Source organism: Mustela nigripes, chromosome 6, assembly GCF_022355385.1.
Source record: "Mustela nigripes isolate SB6536 chromosome 6, MUSNIG.SB6536, whole genome shotgun sequence".
Taxonomy (NCBI): Eukaryota; Metazoa; Chordata; class Mammalia; order Carnivora; family Mustelidae; genus Mustela; species Mustela nigripes.
The window spans coordinates 9,811,254-9,833,886 of NC_081562.1; the positions used below are offsets into that span (position 1 = coordinate 9,811,254).

Here is a 22,633-nt window from a genome sequence, read left to right on the forward strand (position 1 = left end):
AACGTTTAACACGGAGCGCTCCGACGTGAGGAGGTGGGCGAGATGAAGCAAAACCAGGCGAGGAGAACAAGGAAGAGCTTCCTTCCATCTCCTCCTTTCTTTCTTTCTTTGTTCCTTAGCACTTACTACCAGCTGGTTTGTTTATTATACTCTCCTATTTTGATTTGTCGCTTACGCATTATGTAGGTCTCTCCCCTAAGAACACAGGCTCCAGGAAGGTGGGGCGTGTCATCTGTTCTGTTCATTAATTTACTCCTTCCATCTAGAACAATGGCAGGTGCAGAACATGCACTCAGTAGGTATTTGCTAAACAGTCGCACTCTCTCTCGAAAAGAGCAGGTGAGCCTTGCTGAGCCCACACTCCTTGGGCACCACCTCTTTTAGACCTTGGCTAGCCATGGGTCTTACATGTTGAGAGCCCTGGTCAACACTTCAAGTATCTTCAGTGTCAACCGTCATTATGATTTTTCATTTTTAAAGTGCCATTACTTGGCTGGCCCATCTGACCCTCATAGTACCTCTGTGAGGTAGGTGGGACAGGTACAGGTAGTCTAATGTTTCATATGGGGCTCAGAGAGGGAAGGAATTTTTCAAGGGTCACACAGCAGCTTAATAGCAAATCTTGGATTTAAACACAACTTTTTAAAAATGAGCAAAGCTTCTAATGATTGTTCTCTTCCTTTGGGGGGGAGCTAGGGAGAAGGGGCACCATCTGAGTGGTTAAAAAAAATTTTCTTTTCTGATTATAAAAATTATAGGGGCAACTGGGTGGCTCAGTCAGTTGAGCATCTAACTCTTGATCTCAGCTCAGGTCTTGTTCTCGGGGTCATGAGTCCAAGCCCCATACTGAGAGTGGAGCCTACTTAAAAAAACATAAAATAGGGACACCTGAGTGGCTCAGTCTGTTTTCAGGGGTGCCTGGGTGGCTCAGTCGGTTAAGCTGCTGCCTTCGGCTCAGGTCATGATCCCAGAGTCCTGGGATTGAGTCCCACATTGGGCTTGTTGCTCAGCAGGGAGCCTGCTTCTCTCTCTGCCTCTGCCTGTTGCTCTGCCTGCTTGTGTGTGTGCACGCTCTCTCTCTCTCTCTCTCTCTGACAAATAAATAAATAAATAAAATCTTTTAAAAAAATAACAATTATATAAACGCACAAGTAGAAATTTAGAAGCTTCAGAAATGGTTAAAGAATATTTCAATTACTATCCTACCAGATATATTTTGACATTTTTTAAAAAGATTTTTATTTGAGAGAGAGAGAGAAAGAAAGAAGGAGCAGTGGGGAGGGGCAGAGGAGGACAGAGAGAGAGAGAGAGAGAGAGAAGCAGACTCCCTGCTGAGCAGGGAGCCTAATACAGGGCTTGATCCCAGGACCCCAAGACCAGGACCTGAGCCAAAGATAGACGCCTAACCGACTAAGCCACCTGGGCACCCCCATTTGAAATATTTTTTTTTTAAAGATTTTATTTATTTATTTGACAGAGAGAGAGAGATCACAAGTAGGCAGAGAGTCAGGCAGAGAGAGAAGGGGAAGCAGGCTCCCTGCTGAGCAGAGAGCCCGATGCGGGGCTTGATCCCAGGACACTGAGATCATGACCTGAGCCGAAGGCAGCCGCTTAATCCACTGAGCCACCCAGGCACCCCTGAAATATTTTTAAAATACAATTTAGATTACATTGTATCACTTAAAATTTGTTTTTTTACTGGACATTATAAAAAATTACATTTTGCTGTTCTTTCAAAATCACGTCTTAATGGTTGTATAATAATCCATCACTTAGCTGGGCCACCATTTATATCCTATTCTACTGCTGGACATTTAAGTTACACACTTATTTACCTCCTACGGTGTGCGATGGCCAGGGACTTGAGGTCAGGGCTCTCAGATATCAGCGTCCAAATAATAGAAAGTGGATACAACAAGGATTTGTTTAAAAAAAATTTTTTTTAAAGCACCATAACATGATATCAAAAAAACTGGAAACGAAAATCTTTTTAAATAAAAATAAAATCCTGACTCCATTTGGAGGTGGGTATTTGAGCGCGTGCATGCAATGGGAAGGGGAAGTCTGGCTGGAGTGGGTCCCTGTGTGGCCAGAGGCAGGCAGTGACTCATGTAGGGGGCAGGGGACCCAAGGCATCTGCCTCCAACAAGGGTGTGGGCAGAAGCTGGCTCATTTCTGTGTCGTCCTCCTGTGTCCTGGCTCCACAGACTCTTCCAACTGGAGACGGAGGTGGACGCCCTTGTGAACTTCCAGCACTACTCTTTGCAGCTGCCGCCCTTCTACGAGAGCTCCGGCCACGTCCTTCACGTGGAGGTCCTGCAGCAGCTGACCGACCTCATCCGCAACCACCCCAGCTGGTCGGTGGCCCACTTGGCGGTGGAGTTGGGGATCCGGGAGTGTTTCCACCACAGCCGCATCATCAGGTGGGCCAGGAGGGACAGTGCGAGTGCAGGTGTGTGTGGGTGGATGGGCGGGACCCAGGGCGGTCGCTCCGTCCTGATTCAGTTTCCTTTTGTAAAGCCAAAAGTTACCTGGCTCCTTGGATGTGATCCGTGCTAGGTTGCTTCGCTGGAGAGAGCAAAAGAGGCCTTAGCTCCTCGTGTCTCCTTCCAAAGACCAGGTGCCCTCTCTCCTGTGGCCCTTTACCCAATACTTCCGTCAATAAATGTGCCCCCTAGAGGGGACCGTGTGGGCCCTGCCTCAGGACTCCAGCTCCTCTGCTTGCCCTGAGGTGGCCGCAGCTTGTGTCAGCCCCCAGGGCCCCAGGCTCAGAATTTCTTACGCCCTTGATAGCTTCCAGGCCTGTTCTTGGACATCGTGAGGATTAACCTCCCCGTGGCCCTGTCCCTTTCCTAGGGTGGGCATTATTGTTATTATTATTATTTTTTTGTAGATAAGGATATTAAAACCCAGAAAGGTTACATGAACTGCCCGGGGTTAATGAGTTTTCTGCCTTTCAATCTGTTCTCTGCCACCCTACCACCCACCTCCAGCTGGCGGGGGCCTAGAACCCGTCCCTTGTACGGGCGTGCAAGTAAACAACTGATAAAATCACATCAGTACCAAGCGAACTGTGAGCCAGCCCTCTGTTGGAACCAGCCAGCCCGAGCATGGCAGGAAGGCTCTCTGGCCGCTAGCCTGCTACCCTCCACTGCCCCTGAGTTTCTCAGCACCCCTCCCTCCATGTACCCCCCTACCCCCACCCCCGCAGCTGTGCCAATAACAGGGAGAATGAGGAGGGCTGCACCCCCCTGCACCTGGCCTGCCGCAAGGGTGACGGGGAGATCCTGGTGGAGCTGGTGCAGTACTGCCACGCCCAGATGGACGTCACGGACAACAACGGGGAGACGGCCTTTCATTACGCCGTCCAGGGTGACAATGCCCAGGTGCTGCAGGTGAGCAGGGGGAGGGGCGGCGGGGTGACGGGAACTGGCAACACCTTGTTGTCCCCACTTATCCCGAGCTCCTTCCCGGACACCGTCCCCTCCTCTCCCTCCTCGTGCCTGTCAGGAAGACACACCCTCGGCCACCAGGTTCTGACAACCCTAGGGAGGTTCCCCCAACTCTGTGAACTAAACTGGAGGCCCAGCCCAGCCAGGCACTCTGGTTCGGCTCGTCCCAAGCACTTACTGAGCCCAACCCTGGGCTGGGTTCATTTCAGCCCTGCCTGGAGGGGCCGACCGTCCAGTGGGACCTGAGCTTAGCTTTTTCCAGGAACTGCAAACTCCATCCGGCTCCTGTAGACGTTTGCACCAGACATACCCCTCCTGTTAAATGTTTGATTATCAGGCTGAGAAATGAAAATAAAAATCGTAGACTGGAGATGGAATGATGTTCCTAAAAGCCACTTCATGTTTTAGATGGAAGCGTTAGAATGCCAGACAGGATTTCATTGCCCCGAGTTAGAAGATTTTCTTTTAATTTATTTATATATTTATTTGAAGACTTCCTTTTATTTTTTTAAAGATTTCATTTATTTATTTGACACAGAGAGAAGGATTACAAGTAGGCAGAGAGGCAGTCAGAGAGAGAGGGGGAAGCAGGCTACCTGCGAGCAGAGAGGCCAAGACGGGCCTTGATCCCAGGACCCTGAGATCATGACCTGAGCCGAAGGCAGAGGTTTAACCCACTGAGCCACCCAGGCACCCCTGAAGACTTTCTTTTAAAGGTGATGTCTGGGATGCCTGGGTGGCTCAGTTGGTTAAGCAGCTGCCTTCAGCTCAGGTCATGATCTCAGCGTCCTGGGATCGAGTCCCACATCGGGCTCCTTGCTTGGCAGGGAGTCTGCTTCTCCCTCTGCCTCTGCCTGCCACTCTGCCTATGCTCGCTCGCTGACAAATAAATAAATAACATCTTTAAAAAAAAAAAAAGGTGATGTCCTTCTCTGCCCTGGCATCAGAAAGGAACGACACCGTTCCAGAAAATATGCGTTCATGTCGTATGGTTGGTGCACTGGGAAGGGACTTCCACGTGCCCTGGTGAACTCCATCCTTCCTGAGAGCCGGCTCTGCGCCCGGCTCCACGGCTCACAGGGGCTGCCTCTGTGCAGACGGCAGACACACACTCAGCTGTCCTTTGTCGTGGGCTGCTCTCGTGTCTGGCCCTGTGCTGAGTGCTGTGTGTTCCAGTTAATTCTCCAAATAGTCTCTTGGGTGTGGGGGGAGGTCAGGATCCTCCTCTCATTGCCAAAGAAACTGAGGTTCCATGAGGTTAAAGAAATGGGCCCGGAGAGGGGCAGAGCTGTGAGCCGTGGGGCTGGCCCTCGATCAGGACTCTGCTGTGTTCTCAGCCTGTCGACAGGCCCAGCAAGGTCCCCTGGGGGACACAGGACTTGTAGCTAACCTATAGAGATGGCACGTGACCACAAGTGAGGAAGTGAAACCTCTTGGCTTTCTTTGTAAAAGTGGCTTGTCTGTCTGTCTGAGTGCAAAAAGGTGTTTTTATTTTTCAAAAGATTTATTTATGTATTTGACAGAGACAGAGACAGCGAGAGAGGGAGCACAAGCAGGGAGAGTGGGAGAGGGAGAAGCAGGCTTCTCGCCGAGCAGGGAGCCCCACGCAGGGCTCGATCCCAGGACCCTGGGATCATGACCTGAGCTGAAGGCAGATGCTTAACAACTGAGCAACCCAGGCACCCCAAAGGTGTTTTTATTAAAGCATAGGACAGGACCTATGGGCAGAAAGAGCTGCCTAGTTTGTTTTTTTCAATTAAAAAATTTTTATGCGAACCTAGCAAAAAGAAATTCAAGCCAGAGAGATGAAAGTAGGATGAGAGTCTACAATGAAAAGCAGGAATTTCTCCCCTCCAGACCCCCAGGGCCCATCCACACGAACAGCCTCCATTCAGGTTTCCTGGTTGAGAAGTTTTTCCCACGAGCCCCGGCCGTGCCGGACCAGCCCCCCGCCAAGCCTGTCACAGCTGGTGTCCTGTCTTCCTGCAGACCCCGTCTCTGTGCTTCCCCTAATGTCCCTCCCATGTTCTCACAGAGTCCGACTTCTCTTGCCCTCACGTGGGCGCAGGAGACGGGCACGGAGGGTGTCGTGGAGGGTCGTGGAGGGCTTGTGTTCATGGGGCCCCAGCCCACCCCGGTGTCCCGCTGTCAGCTCCTAGGGAAGAATGCATCGGCTGGCCTGAACCGGGTGAACAACCAGGGACAGACCCCGCTGCACCTGGCCTGCCAGATGGGGAAGCAGGAGATGGTCCGCTTGCTGCTGCTTTGCAATGCTCGGTGCAATGTCATGGGCTCCACTGGCTATCCCATCCACACGGCCATGAAGTTCTCCCATAAGGGGTAAGTCCTCATTCCCCTGCCCCACTGGTGGGGCCTGCGGCTCGCGCAGCACTTCTTCTGGAGCACGGGTGAGCCCTGGCTTCTGTGGGCTCATTCCATGCATTTCCGACATTTGGGCCAGAGGCCAGCTTGGCCCGAACAAGGTACTTGAACCTGTAGTGGATGTGAGCCTCAGTCCAGAAAGTCAGCTGTACAAAGAGTAGAATTTTGAAATGTTTTCTGTAATACACCTTCATTTCTGGCCACGAACCTCCCTTTACCGATGAGAGAAGAACCATCCAAATCTTCCCCGGAGTCCTCCTTTTCCACCTCCTCCAGGTGGTCCGCCGGCACTTGACTCCTTGTCAGTTACGTGCCACCCTGAGAGGGCTGGGTCCTAGAGATGGGTCCTCTTATGTCTAAGCCCACCAGCCCGATCTGAACACCTTTGTGGCTATAGTGCTACCCTATGGCTTCTGCAGATTCCTGGCTGGAAGCCCAGGATCTCTTGGTGGGGTAGCCCCGAGCCCCTTCTGCCTCGATGTGTCCATGGTTCCTGGCTAGTGGCGCTGCTGGGCGAAGGCTCCAGGCCCAGGCCTTGGGGAGCTCTGGACCACTCTCGCATTTCTTCCCTCTCTTCAGACCTGCGAAACCCTGGTCTCAGGAAAACTCTCCATATGAAGTGTGTGTGTGGCGGGGGGGGGGATAAAAGATGAGGGGGGCGCCTGGGTGGTGCAGTCGATTGGGTATTTGACACTTGGTGTCAGCTGGGGTCATGATCTCGGGGTGGTGAGAGCCCTGAGCCCACCTGAGATTCTGTCTCTCTCCTTTTCCCTGCCCCTCCTGCTTATGCTCTTTCTCTCTCTCTCTCAAATAAATAAACCTTTTTTTAAAAAGATGAATATCTCAAAACAGTGCCCAGTGGGAACAGTGTCTAGGATGACTGACTGACAGAATGAACGGGTCCGTTGGTCCCTCCATCTGGGCGCTATGCTAAGCGCTGGCCTTAAAGAGACAGGAAAGAGAGTAGCTCCAGGACAGGTGACACGGAAGTCACCGGGTCCTTCTAGGCTGTGTGCTGGACAGGCAGGGGGATGAGCACAGAGGGTGGCAGGTGCGTGGGGGTGGGGCAGGCCTTGCCCTCCCTCGGGTTTTCCCTTTTCCTGGAGTCTCCGAGAGTCTGCGCCCACCTTGCCGGCCCCGCTGGCATGGCCATCCCCTCAAAGGTCTAGTTCAAGTGTGGGCCAGCCCACCTTTCCCTGATCCTCCGCAGCACAGCCAAGGTGGGCTAGAACTTTCAGGAAGACTTGACCAGAGATGGTACCAACACCCAGTAGTCACATTCCCAGTAGTCACATGCCCTGATTGCAGGTTGCAGCCTGAATGGGCATACATGATGGCTGATGCTCTTTTCTCCCCGGAGGTAGCGTGTCAGTCCCATGCTGGCTCACCTCCGGCCGCCTCAGGCTTTCTTGTCCAGGGTCCTGGTATTGCCTGGCTTGCTCCCTGCTCAGACACCTCCAGCCGCATTCCTCTCTGCCCCTGCAAGGCCCCCCACCGTGGGGCTGGTACACATCACAAGGGATCATGCACAGAACATGATGCGAGTGGCCTCACACCAATGGGTGTGCCCTACACAGCCCCGCATGGCCACGTCCTCCCAGGGCCCCGATGGGGACATCCCTCTGCCAGCACGCAGTAGCCAGCACCGCTGTGCCCTAGAAAATCTCAAGCATCAGAGTTATGGAGAGAGGTCCTGTCCCAGCTCCAGTTTGGGAGCCCCTCTGCTATGTATGTCAACCCAGTTGACCTTTACAGAGCTGGGTTTGCACCTGGGAGTCGACTTTGACTTTGCAAAATGTTTTCAAGGTTCATTCGTGTTGTAGCATGTATTCCTTTTTTTAAAAGATTTTATTTATATGACCTACAATAAATGAATTTTGTTTATTTTTTGTAAACAATACAAAAGAGTGAGGGAGGGCGCACACAGAAGCACGGGGAGCAGCAGAGGGAGAGGGAGAAGCAGGCTCCCCGCTGAGCAGGCTCAATGTGGGGATGCGGGGCTCAATCCCAGGACCCCGAGATCATGACCTGAGCCAAAGGCAGATGCTTAGCCAATGGAGCCACCCTGGTGCCCTGAATTCCCTGCCTTTTAAAGGTAGAATAATAGTCCATGGACCACATTTTGCTCTTCCCTCCACCTGCTAGTGGACACTTGGGTGTTCCTCTTTCGGCTAATGCTGCTAGGAATATGGATGTACGGGCATCTCTTTGTGTTTTGGTCACAGACCTGGGAGTGGAAAGCAACTGTAGTCTTCACTCCTCTGCCTGGAGCACCCAGGTGGCTCAGCCAGCTAAGCATCCAACTCTTGATTCAGCTCAGCTTGTGATCTCAGGGTCATGAGATCGAGCCCCAGGTCGGGCTCTGCACTCAGCATGGAGTCTGCTTAAGATTCTCTCCCTCTCCCTCTGCCCCTCCCCCTGCTCTCTTTCAGGTAAATAAATAAATCTGTAACTCATCTGCCTGGACTTCCTGCAGGATGCCGGTCATTTCATGAAACACCAGCAGTGGATGGCGGGGGATGGAGGGCAGCCATGTGCCAGGCACAGAAGTGAAATGTCTTCTCTCCTTTAATTGCCGCCAGTCCAGTTAGGACTGGGCCCGTGTTGCAGATGGGCTCAGCCACTTCCCAGACATCAGCCAGTGAGGAAGCTGGGGCTGGACCTCAGGCCTACCTGACCTTAAGGCCAACACCAGTGAGAGCGATCATTGCTAACTGGAGTTATCAGGGAAGGCTTCCTGGAGGTGGGCGCTTGAGCTTTGACATACCATATACTGGTTTACATGTTGGTTGGTTCTGTTGCAAAACCAACAGAAATTTTGCAGAAACTTTCCTTCACCAGGAGATGAAGCCCCAGGTCTTGGCCTTTTCCAGCCCCAGGCCAACTCCCTCCACCTCCACGACCTTCTGTACTGCCCCATGGCTCCTTTCTCCCTAGGTGTGCTGAAATGATCATCAGCATGGACAGCAACCAGATCCACAGCAAAGACCCTCGCTACGGAGCCAGCCCCCTCCACTGGGCCAAGACCGCTGAGGTAGGCGGGGTCTGAGGGGGAATGGTAGGCGGGCAGGGGGCAGAGTCTGACGGGGAGTGGCAGACAGGCAGGGGTGGAGTCCCAGAGCCCCAAGTTCCTCAGTTGCCCACAGGAGGGCAGTTCCTAAGATGACTCTGGGGATGGCACTGTGGGGGTTGGTCTCTTAGTGGCCCCACTGGGGGAAAGGACAGTCTGGTGTTGCTCTGCCGCTCACTGGCACAGTGACGATGTCCCCTCCGTGGTTTCTTTGCGTATGAATTAAGGTGAAGTCAGCGAGGTAATGTGTGAGAAAATTCTTTGTAACTCAGACAGAAGGTGGTGTGAGGACTTGGCTGGGCAGCTCCCCAGAGGCCTTCCCTAAGCCAGGCTTCACCCCCTGGGGAGGATGGAGGTCTCTGGAAGCTGAGCTTGGCAGAGCACTGGGTGCCCCCGAGACTGTGGCTTGTTCTTAAACAAGGGAGGGAGGAGATTGCCGACCTCTGTAGGGCACCTTCTGCCTGCCAGTGGCTAGACACCAAGTCAGGCCCTTCCGTGTACGTTTTGTCGTGCATTGTCACTGCTCTGTGAAGTAGACACATTTCTATTTTCACAGAAGAGAAAAACTGGGTGCAGGGGGCGTGGTGACCCCCCCCCCCCCACCAAGTTCAGAGGACGGGGATGAAATGGGGTTGAGCTTTGGGCTCTGGACTGTTTGGGCTCCAAAGACCAGGCTCCCCGGGGCTGCTTCGTGTAGGGCTGTGTATTGCCCAGACCCAGGGAGTGGTCAGACCTTTGCAGGACGGTCGCAGGGAGTGGGGCCATTCTGGGAGTTTGCAGAGATGCATGGGGTCCTGTTACCTCCAGGAAAGAACCCAGAAGCCCCTTAAATCAGCATATCTTTAGCCTTTTGTCCTCTACTTCTGGGGTGCTGACAGCATGGGCCAAGGTCTAGGGCCACCCCCAGAACTGGGGCTCACCCCCTGAGTTGTTATTGCGGCTAGAGCCTTCCAGAAGTCCAGTTCCTGAAGGAGTCTCAGGGAGGAGGTGGCAGTGCCCGGGTGTCACCATGCACTCCGGCACGGACCCTGTCTCCCGCAGATGGCCCGCATGCTGCTAAAGCGGGGCTGCGACGTGAACAGCACCAGCAGCACAGGGAACACGGCCCTGCACGTGGCTGTGATGCGCAACCGCTTCGACTGCGTCATGGCGTTGCTGACCTACGGGGCCAATGCGGACGCCCGCGGGGAACATGGCAACACTCCGCTGCACTTGGCCATGTCGGTGAGCCTGCGTCTGCCCCCACCTGCCTGTGGCTGCCCTCCCGCGGTGCCCCCTCCAACCCCCGCTGGGAATCTTTCCTCAAGACCCCACTGAATGATCCCTTAGAATTATCTAGCTCATCGGTTCTCAAAATTTTGGGTCCATGTGGTTCCATTGTATGCTTAAAAAGTGATATTGACGATTCCAAAGACTTTTCATTGATATGGATTTTATCTATATTTACCAAATTAAAGATTAAAAATAAGAAGTTTCCAAAATATTCAGTTAAAAATGACAATTCACCAGTCACAGTCTAACCTCAATAAGTAACATTTTCATGAAAAACAACTTTTTTTCCCTCAAACCAAAAATAATCGAAAAGAGTTGACATCATTTTATATGTTTTTTAAAAGATTTTATTTATTTATTTGATAGAGATCTCAAGTAGGCAGAGAGGCAGGCAAAGAGAAAGGAAGGGAAGCAGGCTCCCCGCTGAGCAGAGAGCCCAATGTGGGGCTCGATCCCAGGACTCTGGGATCACAATCTGAGCCGAAGGCAGAGACTTTAACCCACTGAGCCACCTAGCTGCCCCTTGTTCTACATTTTTGCGAATCTTTTTAATGCTTGGCATGGGGGAAGACTGTTGATTCTCCTGTCTTCTGCTACATATATTCTGTTGCAGTGTGTTGTTGAATGTAAGTTGGGTTTGAAGACAGTCTGGGCTCACATAGACAGGTTGTTGAAAAAGATACACAGTAGCGCCTTCTCAGAGAATCATGAATATTCTTCACTGTTGCACCTAAACTGGAGGAGGGTTAGTTTCTGCCAAGTCAGTTGCAAGTGGGATCCACAATGATCTCGGTATTATACTTCATTCCCTTGGTATCTCTTGCACTCCCCTTGCATCTTTTACCCCTGTGTGATTTCAGGTCATCCTTGGAAAATACTGGTTCACTGTGCATGCGTAGGACTGTTGAACCATTTCATTATACGGGATCGAAACCCCATGTTTATAAATATCCCCACTGATCTCATCAGAAGAGTCTTACAGTTCTGGGAGACTGTCAAGCCCGTCATGGCATATACAAGTGTTCTGGAATTCCCATTTTTGTTTGCGAGCTTGAATTTTATCATCGGCACAAAACGCGGTGGGCGTTTTTCTTGAAGTGCCAGGCTCACTGCATTCATTTTGAGAACGTGTCTTCTGCATACCCAAGGCTGACCCGTCACATGTAGCTCTTCAGTCATAATCCCAAGTAAAAATGGCGTTCCAAGAAAAAAAAGCTGGTTCTGCTCACAACCCAAACAATTGCATCCATGCTTTTCCTCAAGATGATGGTTGGGCTTTAGTATGCCCCAGAAATGCCTATGCTTTCCCTCCATCTTTTTTTTTTTTTTTTTTAAGATTTTATTTGTCAGAAAGCGATTGAGAGTACATAAGCAGGGGGAGCGTCAGGGAGAGGGAGAAGCAGACTCCCCGCTGAGCAAGGAGCCCCATGCGGGACTTGATCTCAAGACCCTAGCATCATGACCTGAGCCGAAGGCAGACACTTAACTGACTGAGCTACCCAGGTGTCCCGATTTCTCTCCATCTAATGACACAGAGTAGACAGTGTCAAAATTTAATAAAATTAATTCTTACTGAATGAAGGACATTTCCTAAGGGAAACTGGCTATTTAATTAACTGGGTGATTTCTTTCTGTGAACGGGTGGCAGAAAAGAAAACCAGGGCAGGTATTAGTTTGATGCCCCAGTCTTGTGGAGGCCTGGGCAGTTTTATCCATCACTGTTTTTACACCATTGGTGCAAAAGCCAACGCAACACAAAAAGGGAACATCTTGGTTTTTTTTTTTTATAAAGCAGGGTTTCTTTCTTTCTTTTTTTTTTTAAGTTTACTTATCTTTTTTAGTAATCTTTACCACCCAATACGGGGCTCAAACTCAAGACCCCGAGATTAAGAGCAGCACCCCTATGAAAACAGTGGGATGCTCATGAACCTTCCAGAGGGTCTCCCATATTCACGGAGGGGCCACAGATCGCTCTTCGAGAACTGCCAATGTCCCTTGTTTCCCATACCGTAGGCACTTGCAGACGAGCCTCGCGGGCTTTGGCACATTCATGAACCACATTTACAGTTATGACCTTAATCATTTAAGTTGGTTGGTTTGCTTCTAAACTTAAATTTATTTAGAAGGAAGTGTTCGATCGCTACCGAAAGGGGTAAACCAGTGACGCAATAGAAGGTAAACGAAAACAGAAATGCTTAACTAACCATTCAAGCACACATACTTAGCTGTGACTGTGTAAATCCTAATGTACGTGGACCACCATTTGGAAAGCTGTATTCTAGACACGACTCTTCATTTTCTTGGCAAGGAAATTGATCCCAGGAAGAGGGAGGTGATGAGACCAGAGCTCTGGTCTCCAGGCGGCCAGCTTATTAGGTTTGTTTTGGGAAACCATGTCCCGCGCTCCCCTGCCCAGCCTCCTGATGTTGAAGCTGCACTTGAAGACGGCCATCAGGGAGGACGTGTACTCCGTTACCCCTCATAAAAGACACCCTTGACATGATGGGCAGGACAGCCTTCCCTTTCCCTGCCTGCCCTTTGCTGCTGCTCCTGAAAGTGATCAGCAGCTGACCCTTCAGTGTCCCCATGGCTCCCGGGGTGGGGGTCATAAAGGCCTTGCTTCCAGAAGTTTCTGGGGGGGGGCTAGGGACTGGGAGTGAGTCACTTCCAGCTTCTGCCTAGGTTATTAAGTGGGTGGGGGCTCCGAACGTTCCAGCATCTTCTCCCGTGCCCATGAGAAGCCCACCGAGTTGATGAGCAAGGTGAAAAAGGCTGGCGTCCTTTCCCTCTTCTTTCCCTGAGCTGTTGCATTTTCCCCTTACTCCATTCCCCAACAGAAAGACAATGTGGAGATGATCAAGGCCCTCATTGTGTTTGGGGCAGAGGTGGACACCCCCAATGACTCTGGGGAGACTCCTGCATTCATAGCTTCCAAGATCAGCAAACGTAAGTGCCCTGCACTCTGGACCAGAGTTGGGCGTGGGTGGGTGGGTTCATGCCCAGGGGAAGAGGGTGGTCCCAGCCATCAGGCACCAGCATCCTATCCCTACTCACCCCCTCCCCACCTTGCTCCCTGCGTGGAGTTTCCAGGAGCACCTGGGAGGCTGAGAGGGGAAGCTTTCTTTGCACAAGAACAAGGGCCATCACCAGTAGATGGATCCCAACAGGGGGCTTGCCATACAGTGTCCTCTTCTGTATGGCCCCCATCCTTCCTCAGGATGCCTGGACTCCTGGGGAGGTGGTTGGGACGTACAGCAGTCTTTAGCCAATTGCTCTTTGGGAATTCACCACGGGACCGCTTGTAGGAACAACCGTGGGTTGACGCATGCGTGGCACCGGGGCCGGGGGTTGGGGGGGTTGGGGGGTTGGTATGCGCATGCCCAGTGCACACAGGCTTGCTGCACGCCCCGCATGTTCACTTGGGGAGCCTTGGCATCAGAGCTGGAAAAAGCAGATCATTCTCCACAGAAGTCTGGGTCTCCTCCAGGGGCTTATGGGGAGTTGGGGATGTTGCTGTGGGTGTGTAGCTGCTAGGGTGCCAGTGCGCATGTGCGTGCTAGGAGGAGGGTAAATGCCTCCAGGCTGCGCGGTCTGTTTTGAGTTCTGGAAGGGACCCTTCGTTCAGCGGTTTTGAGACCTGCTGAACATAGAGGCAGGAGTCCTGTTTCCTTTCTTTTTAAATTAGGTTTATAAGATAATTTTTATTAGATATAATTAAGCCCAATCTTGTTTTCTTTTTTTTTTGTTTTGTTTTTTAAGATTTTTTTTATTTATTTGAAAAAGAGCGAGCAAGTGGGAGCCAGGGAGAGGGGTCGAGGGAGAGGGAGAAACAGAGTCCCTGCTGAACAGGGACTCCAGCATGGCAGGGCATGGGGCTCGATCCCAGAACCCTGGGATCATGACCTGAGCCAAAGGCAGATGCTTCACCCACTGAGCCACCTAGACACCCCTGGAGTCCTGGTTTCTTGACTGAAAGTGAAGGGTAAGGGGGGCCCCAGATACTCAAACTGGGCATATTCTGTGGCCCGAAGTACTCGGACTGGACTTCCATATTCTGTGGTTGACCTCCGTGCCTTCCCAGACCCCAGGAAGCTCTTTATAACAGACTGGAGTCAGCCCCCGCCACACCTCCTGCCCACACCCAGTTCCCCCACATACCCAGGCCACCTGGTAGATGAGAGAGGGGGCCTGGTGTGGAAAAGAAGGGCCTCTCACTTGCGTATTGACATCATTTGTGATCCTGTGCAATTCCCCCCTCCCCAAACCCTGACTAGTTGTCACCAGGAAGACGCTCTTAACTCTGCTGAGAACCATAGGGGCCAACTACAGTCTCCCACTCACCCAAGAGGCCCCCTCGGAGCAGAGCTCCACTACAACACATCACTCCTTCTCCCTGGAAAGATCTCAGCCCCCACCGATCAGCTTAAACAACCTAGGTAGGCCTCCCCTGACCCCCACCCCCCAACCTGGCCCCACTCTGCCACACTCCGGTCCTCTCCAGCTGGTCCACAGGTGCTGGGATCAGAGCAGTCTTGATCTCAAGGAAATAGGGTCTAGGGTAGAAGTGGTTTAAGGGAGCAAGGAACGATGGGGCAGGATCTGTCAGCCTCTGGAGGCAACCAGCGACCGATGGAGCCCAGGGCCCTGGGTGGGAGGTGGTGGTGGCGTCCCTGGCTGTTGGCCCACAGTCCATGTCTCCTGAGAGAGTGCCCTGGACACCGTCTCAGGTCTGGGCATCCCCAGGGCACCCACAAGGGAGATTGCTTTCATGGTTCCAGTGAGGAGTGTTTCTGCCACACTGTGCATTCTGTCAGGCCTGGGGCCTGTGTGTCCCCTGCTGGCCCCTTTGGTGACCTACAGGCCTTTGAACATGGCCAGGCAACCTGCCTTTGCCCCTTTGTGTCCTTGGTGCCCATGGAGATGGCTCCCAAGGAGATGGGGTCCATCCTCTGGGCTTTCTGTGGGCTGGCCCAACCAGGGCCCAAGATCATTTGAGAGTAGTGTCCCCTGAACAGGGCAGTCAGAAACAAATCCTTGGCAAGCCAGCTTTCTTCTTCCCACCTTGCTGTGGAAGCAGACACCAGCACCGTTAGCCAGTATAGCCCAGCCTACCCTGGAGTCAGGCGAGGCAGAGCCCACAGCCACAGTCGGTGCGTGTGGCCTGGCCCCTCTCCTCCCCTGCCCATCCCCACCCAGGCCCTTCTCCCCCACCCCCACACCATCTTTACCTCTCACTTTTACAGGCAGGCCGTCACCCAAGCCAGGCGGGATGGTGGGCCTGGGGCGCGGCATCAGATGGGTAATGCTCCGGGCCTCTAGGGGCTGGTGAGCCTGCCGAGCCCCGGGCTCACTGTAGCTCTAGTTCCCTCTCTTTCCCAGCTGCAGGCCAGATGCATGCAGCCAGCCTTTCTGCCCTCTCCCTGGCACTCTGTCCACTGCCTCTCCTGGCCAGTCTGTCCTGCTCATCTCGCCCACCCTCTGGCCACAGGCCCTGGTGAAGGGGGGGCATCCTGCCTTGCAGCCTGCATTCCTACTTTGCTGCTTCTAGACTCTGCACAGGGATGGGGAGGGCCTGTTGGAAGCCAGATGGCATGGCAGTGCCGGGCCAGGCAGGAGGGCAGGCAATCCGTCTGGGGGTGGGGGTGGGGGATTGGGGCGCAGAGCAGAACAGAGGGAGTGGTGGGTGTGGCTGATCTGAGAGGCTGCTGAAGTTTCTAGACCTGGGATCAGGATGAGCAGCATCTGGAGAGCGGTTGGTTATCTCCCTTCACCGTGGACTCATCCTCAAGGAATGTCCAGACTCAGCCCTTTCGGCTACATGAACTTTGGACGAGTCAGTCCCATTAAGCTCCTTGAGCCTCCTCTGGAAATTGGGGATAAGGATTCTGGTGATGATGGATGTCTGCACTTGCCCAATGCATGAGAAAATGCTTCGGGAACTGAGAAGCATGGGGCATGGCGGGGTGCTTGGGCTTCGGGGCTTTGGGAGGATGGCGTCAAGGAGAGTCTGGAGCTGGCCGGGTGGGCTGGGGCCCTTCCCAGAGCCGTGGGCTCCCCTCCACGTTCTAGCCCAGTTCACCCCAAGGGGCTGGTGGCCTCTGGCTTACCTGGGTCCTGGGACACAGACCCCTTCCCAGTGGCTGGAGGCAGGTGCTCCTGCTGGGGGCAATTGGGGGAGGGCATAGCCCCAGAGCTGCTCTCTGCACCCATGGGATGGTGGGAGCCTGGCCCTGTGGGGCTCTGGCCCACCCTACCCTGTGCTTCCCAGAACTGCAAGACATCGTACACATCTCCCGGTCCCGGAAGCCGGCCTTCATCCTCAGCTCCATGAGGGATGAGAAGCGAACGTAAGTGGAGGGGGGGGAGACCGTGCGTTCACCGCTCTGCCTGGTGCCCTCCAGCGGGCTGGGGCTTTCTGCTGCTCCCCACCAGGTTCCCTGTGACGTAGTGTGCATCCTCTGTAGTTCACAGAGAAGGGACCAGCTCTTCAGAGAGCCTGGGTCTGCTCTTTCGTCAGTGACCATGCGGGCGCAGGGGTCACACGACGGAGGTGGCAGCACTCCTGTCCGTTCCCTCTTGCCCTTGTCCCAATTTGTTGGGGAAGGTCTCCCAGATCCCCTCTGTGATGCTGAGCCTGTTTCCCCTGGTTCCACCATGTCCCTTGGCCTGTTTCCCCTGGTTCCACCGTGTCCCTTAGCCTGCTTCCCCCCATGGAGCTCGTGGACGGGCCGGCTTCTCCCACCTGCTGTACACAGGCCCATTCTTGGAGGCAGGCCTGGGAAATGGGCACAAGGAGCAGAGGCCTTGGTCCTTGAGGATAGTCCCTGGGGCTCAGAAATTGTCTGCCACGCGCGGCAAGTTTCTGGCACGGACGTGCTTGGGATCAACTGTGCTCGCTCGCTCTCTCTTCTCCTTTCCATAATAGAGTTGCTTTCTTGTTCTCTGGCTCTTACTGTTCCATGCTCCCAACAGCCTGCCTGGGGAGGGATTGGGACCCTTGTTCTGCACGTGAGGGACCTGAGTCCTGAGAGGTGAAGCGACCTCTGGCTCACACAGTGAGCATCAGAGCAGACTCGAGCCTGGGTCTTTGGAGCTCACGCCCTTCCTGCCGTGGCAGACAGGTGACTCTACCTCTCCTTGCCTGAAGGGTTGGCTCACCCTTGGTAGGTCCCACTCCTTTCCAAGGCTGCCCTGTGACATGTGCCCTGGAGGCGCCCCTGCCCCATCCACACTCTAGAGGTTCCTGCCACCGCGCCTCCCGGCGGCACATGTACATGCATACACATGTGCACACACCTGCGTGGGGGCCAAGGAAGGTACCAGCAGGAGGACCGACCTGTTCTGGCCCATAAGAGGAGAGAAGGCAGATTCTCTGGCAGGACCAGGGTAGTTAGCCCCAGCCGGAGCACCCTCCTTGCGGGCGGGACTGAGGAGAGAATCAGGACGCCCCTGGAGGAACCTCCCCATGCAGAGCTATGGGTCACGTCGCTCCGCCGTGCTCCATCTGGGCCGATGTCTCTGATGTAAGCCCTACATCCTTAGAAGGGTCCCTCACATGTCTGCTTGGGCCTCCAGTGACAGCCCAGCCTCCCCTGCCACCCTCTGGGCTTGCTGTAGGGCCGGGCAGCTGGTCCAGGAAGACGGGACCCTAGAGTTAGGCCAGCCTGGTCCCCATCTCCCAGCTGTCTACTGGGTGGCTCCTGAGTTCCCTAGACATGCAGCCTTGCGTGGAGGGAGCTTCCAGCCCATCTTAGGGGGGCAGTGCAGAAGAAACTGGAAATGCTTATGGAAGCCAGGAGTGCTCCCCACAGAGAGAGTGGTTGAAGAGGAACAGGCTGAGCTGGGGGAACTGAGGGCCTCAGAGCAGGCTTCTCTCGGCAGGGACTTTTAAGCCGAGACAGAAGGATGAGGAGACCAGAAGGAAGCTTCCTGGTCTGAGCATAGACCGTGACAGCCTTCCTCAGGGCCGGGAACTGGGCACGGCTGGGCCATGGGAGACGTGTCAGGGCATGTGACCGAGCACTCTGGAGTCAGCAGACCCCAGTTGGGGACCCGGCCGTAGCAGTTCCCAATCTTGGGACTCCGGAGGGTCACCTCACCTCTGAGCTTCGTTCCTTCACAGATGTGCACTGGGGGAGCAGGGAGTGCATGCCTCAAAGGGGTTTGGGATGTTTCTGTGAATTCACGCTGGGAAAAGGACCTCACAGCTCCTGGTGTACAGACAGACGGTCCCTCTTCCTGTCCCCCTCCTCCCCTGCCCCGCCCACTGGGAGGACGGCCCTCACCCTCTCCATCAGCATTCCTGGCCGCTGCTGGGTACCAGCCCTCTCCCCTAGACTTGTCTGATTCAAACAGACTTTACTTAGGCACCTGCTGCAGGGCAGGCCTGGAAATCCAGACCTGACCAAAACCAAGTGGGAAGGACAGACCCAGCGTCTGCTGAGGTGGCACCTGGCCCCTTTCCTTATTGCTAGTTGCACTTTTTCCCCTCCTGAGATACTGTATGTTTACTCCTTTACTGATTGTGCCCCTGCTTCTCCACCCCAAAAGGCCCCAGTAGTGAGCGAGCTCTATGGAGCCTTATCTTTCCGCGCTCACAGATGCTCAGGGACGCAGGCCCATAGAGTGCTGGGCGGTAACGGGACCCTCTTCTCTCCCACTGCTGTCCCCTCCACAGCCACGACCACCTGCTCTGCCTGGACGGAGGGGGCGTGAAGGGCCTCGTCATCATCCAGCTCCTCATCGCCATTGAGAAGGCCTCGGGCGTCGCCACCAAGGATCTCTTTGACTGGGTGGCAGGGACCAGCACGGGGGGCATCCTGGCCCTGGCCATTCTGCACAGTGAGGGCAGGCCCCTGGCGGCAGGGGCAGGGCTGGGGGTGGTGGTTGGGATCTGCCCTCAAATGGTGCTCAGTTTCGTTTCAGAGCCTTGCAAAGAGGGTTGCTGGGGAGGGGAGGCCCTGAAAGCCCTTTGTGGGGGAGGCTGAGGGCATTGGGTGCAAGGCTGGAAAGAGAAGGGCTGGGGCCGGGGCTGGGCCTGGGTGCCCTGCCCTCCATGGGGGATAGAACGAGCCTTTCCATGTACGAAGCAGTTTCACATCCGTCTCCTCTACCATTCTCCCTGATAACCTGGTGAGGCAGGCCCCACAGGGCCTGGGAAGTGCTGGGAGTAAGGAAAACCAGTCTGAGGGCGGAGGCAGTGGGTGGTCTCGGGAAGGATGAGCCACGGAGTCCAAGAAAGCCAGAGTCCCAGTCAGCATGCTGCCTTCACCCACAGGGAAATCCAGGCCGTGGGGGGAGAGGGGTGCCTCAGAGTCACGTAACCAGCCCTGTGGGGTTGCGGGGGCTAGGACAGCTCCCTAGACACCCAGCCCAGCACTTTCCAGGGCCACAGGGCCCCCACGCATCACAACTTTGCAGAGGTGACAGAGGGGCCTTGCTTTCCTGACCGTCTTCTAGGTAGTTCCCTTTGTGGAGCTCTCTAGGCTGCTTGAGGCTGCCAGAGAAGGGTCCTCCCAGAGCCAGCTACTGCCCAGGCAAGAACGGTCCTCTGCCTCAGCCTCCCTGACCTGCTATCCCTGCCCTAGACTCTCCAGTGCAACCCCTGCCCAGGTCTGAAGGCGCAGGGAGAGGACCCTCCTGCCCCCAGGCCAGGCCTGTGCTGGGCAATGGCGTCGAGGGGCTGAGACAAGAGCTTGCCCCACCCCCCCGCTGCTAGGGAGCCCCCGTCCCATGGGGGAGCCGCAGGCATCTGGGTGTTCACTGTGTGAGGAGCCCATGGCCCCGCAGTTCAGGGTGTTGGGGGCATGAGGCAGCCAGGTCGGGAGGCGGCTGGGAGCAGAGTCCCGTGGGGCTCTGGGATGGTCCAGTCTGCAGTCTGTCCGTCGGCAATGTGCTGAGACCCCCGTCCCCGGGCCTCCGGGGCCCCACATCCCCTCTCTGGTTTCCAGTTCCTGCCTTCCACGAGAGAAAAGCTCTCTTGGATCTGTCTGCCCAGTGGGATGTGAGGTCTGGGGGCGGAGGTCCTAGCCTCCTCCAGAAAGGGTCATTCCTTCTTCAGACTCCGGGGGGACTGTGGATAGGATTTGAGAAGTCACCTAGTTCATCCTCTCGCAAGAGCAGACACCCAGCTCTCCTCAGCCCCGGCCCCAGAGAGGAGCAGCCTGTCCCCTTTGACCCTGCCTGTCCTCAGAGGCCCGCAGGACAGGGTTGGTCCTTCTCTTCTGAGCCAGCTGGGGTTGGTCTAGATTAGATTTATAAACGCTTACACTTTCAGGGCTCTTCTTTAAGCAAAATACAAAATCGTGGCTACAGAATTAAGTGCAGAGCCTCGGGGCTCTGAAGGGGATTTCGGCCTCTGTGGGAAGTGGCTGAGGAGAGGCCCAGGAGCCCTGACTGGCCTCCCTCCCTGCGGCTGTCGGAGCAGGACCCTCGTGTCTCCCCCTCCTTGTTCTAGGCAAGTCCATGGCCTACATGCGGGGTGTGTACTTTCGCATGAAGGATGAGGTGTTCCGGGGCTCGCGGCCCTACGAGTCGGGGCCCCTGGAGGAGTTCCTGAAGCGCGAGTTTGGGGAGCACACCAAGATGACCGACGTCAAGAAACCCAAGTAAGCCTCAGGAGGAAGGCTGTGGCTGTGGCCCCAGCTGGGCAGCCCTCCCGCTGTTCTGGGGGAGCAGAGGGTTCCCTGCCCCGGTCTGGTGAAAGTGGCAGGGGGCTGGGGGGGCCTGATAACTCCTTCCCAAGTGGGCCGCGGGCTTCTGGAGAATTCTGTTGTAGGACACCCCCGACCCGGGGCTGCTGTTTTCCCACCGTGATGGCACATCCCTGGGTCAGAGGGGTTCGCTTCTTGTCCATCACACACCTGGGACCTTTTGCCGAGTGAGGCTGTGCCCCAGGCATTGTGTGTGTGTGTACATATGCGCACGTGTGTGTACATGTGTGTGTGTGTGGGGGGCGGTTGAAGGGGGTCACCGCCAGGTAGAAAGGCCGGTGAGCCATTTGCAGTCTGGTTGGGAAATAAATGACCTGGAAAATGACAGCCATGCATGGCTGCAGGTGTTTGAGAAGTTCCAGAAGAGCCTACAGTAATGCTACGTCTTTGTCATGCTGCCCAGCCTGGGAGGGCTCTCTTGTCTGTCTCGTGCCTGTGTCTGTCACTGGCCAGACTCTTGAGCTCCCTGAGGCAGGAATGTGGCTGCCTTGTTTCTCTGCAGCCCCAGCATCTGCCCCAGAGCAGGGCACTGAGAAGTGTTCATGAGCTGACAGGGGCCTGAGGACTGAGGGCGAGGTGGTCCGGGGGGGCTCCCTGGAGGTGGTGATGTGTGAGCGAGGGAGTATTTCTTTTCATAATAAAGCTTTTTCCGTTTTTCTTTTTTCCCTTCCTTCCTTCCTTTTCTTCTTCTTCTTCTTTTTTTCATTTAAGAATAATGCATAGTCTTTGAAGAAAAATTGGAAAAATACACAAAAAAGTAAAAATAAAAAGGAAGAACATATTATTCATGTGGTAGAAACCAAAAGATAATGTTTTTAAAACATTTTTATGTATTTTATCCTGGACATTTTGTCTCTCTTAAATGGTGAAATAGAACATACATTTAGAACAGCACATAAAAAAATAATTACACATAACAGTGAATAATTACAAAGCAAACACCCACATAACCACCAGCCAAGTCCCAAAGCCTATTGAGCACGTCCCCAGCCCCTTAGCTCCTGTCCTGCCCCCCGGGGGTGCTGCTGTCCCAATTGGTGTGAACTGGATTTCCTAAATTTTCTTCCTTCCTTTTCTTTTCTTTTTCTACTCTGTGGGTTTCCTAAATTTCCTTTTTCCCTCCCTTCCTTCTTCCCTTTTCTGCTTTACTTTTTCCTCTCCCCTCTTCCCCTCTCTTCTCTCTGTTCTTTCTTTCTTGAGGTGGGGAGGGGCAGAGGGAGAGAGACTCTCAAGCAGACTTTACCCCCAGAGTAAGCCGGAGGCAGGATTCAATTTAACGACCCTGAGATCGTGACTTGACCTGAAATCAAGAGTCGATGCTTAACTGACTGAGCCACCCAGGCGCCCCTACCTTTCTATATGTGGTTTTTTTTTTTAAGATTTTATTTATTTATTTGACAGAGATCACAAGTAGGCAGAGAGGCAGGCACAAAGAGAGAGGAGGAAGCAGGCTCCCTGCTGAGCAGAGAGCCCAATACGGGGCTCAATCCCAGGACCCTGGCATCATGACCTGAGCCGAAGGCAGAGGCTTTAACCCACTGAGCCACCCAGTCGCCCCTTTTTAAAATTTTTTAAAGGTATTATTTATTTATTTGACAGAGAGACACAGCCAGAGAGGGAACACAAGTAGGGGGAGTGAGGAGGGAGAAACGGGCTTTCCACCAAGCAGAGGGAGCCCGATGTGGGGCTCGATCCCGGGACTCTGGGATCATGACCCGAGCCAAAGGTAGACGCTTAACAATTGA

At 54.2% G+C, this 22,633-nt stretch overlaps 1 protein-coding gene across 8 annotated transcripts in view; it reads left to right on the plus strand.

Moving 5' to 3' along the window:
• The window catches only part of PLA2G6 (phospholipase A2 group VI), a 60,063-nt gene that overhangs the window by 23,935 nt on the left and 13,495 nt on the right, over positions 1-22,633 (plus strand). For 6 of the 8 annotated variants that reach the window (XM_059402020.1, XM_059402018.1, XM_059402017.1 and 3 more), the window contains 10 exons: positions 2,208-2,423; positions 3,212-3,395; positions 5,605-5,792; positions 8,772-8,868; positions 9,946-10,128; positions 13,014-13,122; positions 14,451-14,612; positions 16,445-16,523; positions 18,854-19,017; positions 20,633-20,783. In XM_059402020.1, coding sequence (XP_059258003.1) covers positions 2,208-2,423; positions 3,212-3,395; positions 5,605-5,792; positions 8,772-8,868; positions 9,946-10,128; positions 13,014-13,122; positions 14,451-14,612; positions 16,445-16,523; positions 18,854-19,017; positions 20,633-20,783 — 1,533 coding nt within the window. Of the gene's footprint in view, positions 1-2,207; positions 2,424-3,211; positions 3,396-5,604; positions 5,793-8,771; positions 8,869-9,945; positions 10,129-13,013; positions 13,123-14,450; positions 14,613-16,444; positions 16,524-18,853; positions 19,018-20,632; positions 20,784-22,633 lie in introns of those variants that run through there. The other 2 variants (XM_059402023.1, XM_059402024.1) reach the window with 2 other exon arrangements.